Source organism: Chaetura pelagica, unplaced genomic scaffold (assembly GCF_000747805.2).
Source record: "Chaetura pelagica isolate M959 unplaced genomic scaffold, ChaPel_1.0 scaffold12, whole genome shotgun sequence".
In the NCBI taxonomy this organism is placed as follows: Eukaryota; Metazoa; Chordata; class Aves; order Apodiformes; family Apodidae; genus Chaetura; species Chaetura pelagica.
The window spans coordinates 1,201,386-1,207,175 of NW_009952801.1; the positions used below are offsets into that span (position 1 = coordinate 1,201,386).

A 5,790-nucleotide genomic window follows, 5' to 3' on the forward strand; every position below is an offset into this window, starting at 1 on the left:
ACAATGGGAGCTGGTGCAATGCCATCAGCCACTGACGTAGCATTAGTAGCATTCTAGGTAAGTCCATGAATTCTGTCACACATGGCATTTTAGAACAAAAATACAAGTTACCAGGTTAGCAGAGGCTGAACATACAACTAGACTAAGATTAAAAACTTTATTTTTTTATACAAAACAATAATAAATCCAAGAAGATAATGAACTAAGTGTGTGTTCTCATTTTCCACCTTTTCTTCTTTTCTCAATATAGTCTATCCACAGTTCAATCTTAATCGACTCCATATTCAGCAAAAACTATGAGGTTTCCATCTTGTATCCATGTTTTTCTAATTCAGCTCTGTACAGAAAAAAGATAGGTATATTAAAACACACAAATAAAATAGATATTGATTTTTTTAAATTAAATACACTGCACAACAATCATTTTAGAATACGAACATGTCATACTGATTTTGGTTCATACCAATAACTTTCCTTAGTCAAGGTTTTGGTTCATACCATAACAAATAACCAAGAAATACACAGTTCTTCAACTTCAGCTTAGTATCTTAGATCACTAGAGGTGGCTTCAAAGTGAAAAATCCAAATACTTGCTTTAATCATACTTACTGCCCTCTGACCCACCATGGCTGGAGTACAACTGTGTGGTGCAAAGCAGCACCTGTGAGCCTGCAACAACTTCAAACACATCAGGGGAAAAAAAAATACTATCTTCTACAGTTATTCTCAAGATTTCCTGAATCCAAATGAACTCACTAATCTGCAGAATTTAAATGGATGCACTTCCAAATTAATTTTAGCTTTTACTTTTTTTTCTTTTAAAAATAACAGAGTGCACTATTTCTAAATCTTGGTGCAATACACCTTCCACTGAACAATTCTGAGGGAGGACTGCTTTGTTTGCCTCAGCTGTGGCCAGCAAACACAAAGGTTATTGCTCTTGCCCTGTCCCCAGCTTCTCACCTGCCTCCAAACACACCAGCCAGAACTGCATCCTGTTTTATCTCCTAATCTTAGAATACATGTATTCAGATAGAGTAGTCAAAATCTCTAAATATTTCAGTTTAGTTTAGATACTTAGTAGTGGAATTTTAGAAGTGGAGGACTGCACCAATTTCTTTAAAAAGATTAAATAGAAACATGCTGCAACCAAACAACATTGCAAACAATCATTTAAACACTAGTAAACAGTCACCAATACTACAGACTACAATTAAGGCACAGTTATTGAACATTTGTCGAGACCAACTGTGTTTATCAAGATTAGTTTATCCCTTGAAAAGTCTGTTTTACTATGTTTCAACTTGTTTTCTCAATATTACAGTCCAGCATCCTTTCAACCTTATAAAAAACAACTATACCAAAGACTATTTCTTTATCTCCTACATAATCACCAGAGCACAAAGGAGATGAACCCAGGAACTGTTTAATCAGCCTGTATTACACATAGTTTGCTCCTCATGCAACATACTGAGGGATTGATTATAAAATGTGACTTTGCATTGATGCTTGAAATAATTTAAATTACGATTATCCGTCAGTAAAGGATTAACTGAAACTACAAGTGACAAAGAAAGAGGATTAAGCAACTGGATTAGGGGTATCGAAATTGCAGTAACTTTCTTACGGCATGTGACAAACAATTACTTTGCTATTGTTGCTCATAAATAGCATGCTCCTCACAATCACAACCAAGAAATGAACCTTAACATTAATACAGATAACCCATCTCTGGAAAATTAGTCCAACTGGACAAAGAACACCAAAGCTATTTGAAGGTATAGAAAAAACACTGGTAACAACACATTTTGAATACCAGATAGCATAGCAGACAGAGTCTTGAATCTCTTGCCTTTAATCTTTGTCGTAGAACTCACAATTTTCACACACATACAGAAAAGTCATTAGAAAATTATACATTCCTGTTAAATTGAAATAATGCCAACTGTATCACAATCTGCAGGTATCTTTGTACTATATTGCATAACATTATAAAAGCCTGAACATGTCAGTGACATGAGGCATATTTCAGGGCTCTCGGTGCAATTATCAGAAGATGAAATGCTGATCAGTACTTCAAACTGTGCTGTAACCCCTTAAATCCAGTTCTATACAGTTTTAAATAGAAAAGCACAAAGCAGAGATTTCATTTATTTCAGTTTCAGATCTCTATTGTTTAAAGTAAGCATATTTCAAGCTTTCAGATACTAACAACACCCTTGTAAACACTTTACCCACCTTCTAGAATAAGAAGATTTAAAAAAAAAATTACCTTAACTGATTGGAAAAATCATCTTCAACATTGTCATCATCCCAATTGTCTTCCCAAACGTGTGCATCTTCATCTTCATCTAAACCAGTCCAATCTAAGACAGGAAAAGAGGTCTAAGTATTCTATGCCACACTGCTTTGGTAGCATGTCTTACTGACAGATTAGCTCAGCCTCAGGGTAAGGCAGGCTTCAGCTGCTAACAAATTTCTCTGTTTAACAGAAAAGTCTGTAGCATATGTAAGTGTTTATGAGACCGAAAAGCACAGAATCGTCTAAAAAAAACCTCCACAACTTATTGAATTGTAATAAAAATGCAATCTGGTAAAAAAAAATTACACACTTCAGATGATGGCTTGCAGGATTACACATTCATAAAGGATATTTTGCATGCAAATAGGCAAGCTGTAGCAGCACTGTAAACAGAAAGCAATATTGAGTACTTCACTCCTAAAGCTAAAAAAAACCAAACTGTACAGTTCCAGGTTTGGATTTTAATACTTTTTTTCTTGATTAAAAAAGTAAATATGTATCAAAAGCTCTTGCCAAAACACATACAAACACATCCTCAGTTCACCCAGATCTGATGCTGACAGTCTATGGATAAAGGCCAAAAATGTATCTGGGATGCAGGAGCAAAGGCAAATTGAAAGAGACATCTGCAAACAGCAGTTGCTACCCATAACCAGCTACTTCTGGGTTCCCAAAACAGCAGAAGCTGTTTCCTTACAGAGGCAAGACACTAAATGTTCATTTGCTAACTTAATTTCTACTTTTCTTATAATCTGCCACAGAACCCTTGACAAATTACTGATTATCCACTTAATGCTTCATTATGAAATAAATAAACAAAATTAAAATTATGACCAAATTAGTTAGCTCAGAAAAATAATTTAAAAAAAATAAAGAAACTGGAAGGGTCAGTGTAGCTGTGTAAATAAAAGTCAGTTTATTCCTCTGGGGAACAGTTTCTCAGTTTTCTTTTCCTGACACACAACAAGTTTTTTCCATCATTACCAAAATAAGAAGCACCTAAATTCTGACACTCGTGATGCCGTGTTTCTCAAAGCCTGCTAGGATATTTGAAGAGATAACACTGTTCTTTCCCCTTACAATTCAGCAGCCATCTGCTGCCCAACCAGACTGAGGCCCAAAGTTACACTAAACACTGATGGAGATATGAGGGGAAAAAAACCCCAGAATCTAGTAGGATAAAAGACTAAAAAAAAAAATCACTGTGAACAAGTAACTTCATAAGAATGAAGGCTGGTCTTTGCATTTTTTTCCTCCTTTGGTAACACTGGCAGGCAACAATATTAATATTTGAGATTCATCAGGACAAGAAAACCAATTTGTAACTGATTAGAGACACACACATGTAGAAGACATTAGAATTAGACTTCCCTACTCCAGTAAATTATGTACCAGGAAAAGCTGAAGCAGCATAGAGATCCTACTGGTCTGGTCCCAGAAGAAACTGGGATGAAAAGATGAAGAAAACATGCAGAATAAAAAGAAAGTATTATTTTAATTTAGTTGTATTGCCAGCTGCTCAAAGGAAGAACTATCTGCAATAAGCTTTGCCTTTTTATATGCAATGGGGTTTTTTTGTAATAATAAAAAGTATCTTTATCCCTCATAATTTATGTGGATTTCAAAGACACAAAAAACAAAGCTCAAAATAGTTTAAAGAGAACACAAAGCCAAACTTTTCTACCTACTACCATACAAGTAACTCAGACAGATCTACAAAGATGGAAAAAAATTAATAAATTAAAACCCCAGTAACTAGTACCCAGTAAACAAATAGCAGCCTCACTCATAAAAGGGCAGCTGAGCAGACCGTGAAAAAATGCTCCACACTGAACTAAGAAGAGTCAAAAAGGCCCATGTCATCTTCCACAAGGGGCTGACGGGGGTGTGTGTTTGTGAAAGTCAAGCCTAAATTATATTCTCATTGCTGTAGCTACAAGATTCTACATTATCTGTATGTTGACATTATAGCCCAGAATTGCACACTAAAGTTATTATGTGACTTGCCTGTGACCAAACAAAAGTAAAAAATTATCTGGGATTCACAGTATTAAGAGCATTTCATAGCCTGCTACCATTAAGTATTACTAATACATACCAAAATTACAAAATCAATGTTGATAAATTTGTCACAGCTGGACTCCATAAAAAATATTTTAATATACTGATCACTGCTGTGTTTTGCAGTGGGGACAGGAAAACAAGAAACAGTTTTCAGAGTAAAGGATAAAAAAAAACCCCTATAATCGTATCATTTTACATGTTACATTTTACATTCTGAAAAACACTGTACAAAAACTTTGCAAGTGACCTGCTGACCTACACTTGACTTTACCATACTGTACTTCAGATGCAGGGTCCTATGAAAATAGGACACCTCTGCTTTCAAAACATAAACTTGACTTGATAAATTGTTTGAAGAAAAATTCTAAGTCAGAATAAAAGAAATTCCCAGAGAGACAGTGTTTCTACCCCTTTAACGTAAGTTCACATTATCTAATTTCCTTTGGATAAAAAACTGGGCAATAGAACAGTTTTTCTGCCACATAGAAAGTGATGTTTTAATTTGAAAGAAAAAAATTGGCATGGCTTTGAGAACACATTTACTGTGATTCTTTCCTAAGCACTGAAGATAACACACAACGTGGCCTGAACACTCTTTATAACCTGTGGCCTGAACATTCTTTATAACCTCTAAACACTATAATCTCACTTGAAGATTTCAATGTGTCTTTTTAGAGGTTTGTAATTTTTTGCAAGCTAGATCAGCAAGAAGCCTGATTGTGGCCACTCTTTAAGAAACCTCTGCTCTACCCAGGAAGTTGCACAGCATTTTTTTTAGCAGTACAGCTAGAATCAAGTAGAAATAATTTCACCTTCTGCAACAGCAGCTCAGTGCTCTGACCAATCAGAAGCTGCAAATCCTTCCCTCATCCCTACTGCCAACGCTTCATTTGCATTAAACAAACAGTTTTTTGCCTGTTTAGGAAACGCACATGGAAAAGATAGGCCAGTCTTAGTTTAGTTTAGCTATCAACTCAAGTACGTTAATAACTTTTTCTGTTAGTAAGTGCAAAACATTTTCCAGCAGTAAGTGCCAAAATACTATTTTTACTGTACGGAAGGATTCAGAACACCTAAGGCTTGCAGGGCCACAAAAAGCCCCCACATATCATGATGACATTTCACCATCCTGTTTTATACAATTTTATCCACCGCTTGAAACAACTGCCAACATGAAGGACACGGATAAAACGGCTGTGCACTAACGGGGACATTTTCAAGATTGTATCTGTAAAAGGACACCTGTTTTATTGAAACCCCAACTTCATTTCCTCAGTCAGTACCTCCGTACCTACGAAAAGCGAACCAACGCTTAAAATGTTTGTGCTCCAAAAGATAAGGAGACGCCGACTGAGCACGGAGCACAGCACTTCCTTGCCACACTTCTCCCACCCCTCCTCGCCCTCCTCTCCCCCGCCCCCCCC

The 5,790-nt window shown here is 36.1% G+C and overlaps 1 protein-coding gene across 1 annotated transcript in view; it reads right to left on the minus strand.

Annotated features, from left to right (window-relative positions):
- Positions 1-294: 294 nt before the first annotated feature.
- Positions 295-5,790, minus strand: part of SHFM1 (split hand/foot malformation (ectrodactyly) type 1) — a 10,701-nt gene continuing 5,205 nt past the window's right edge. The window contains exons 2-3 of the mRNA XM_009994971.1: positions 2,273-2,366; positions 295-337 (exon numbers count right to left, since the gene is read on the minus strand). Of these exons, the coding sequence (XP_009993273.1) occupies positions 295-337; positions 2,273-2,366 (137 nt within the window). The remainder of the gene's footprint in view (positions 338-2,272; positions 2,367-5,790) is intronic.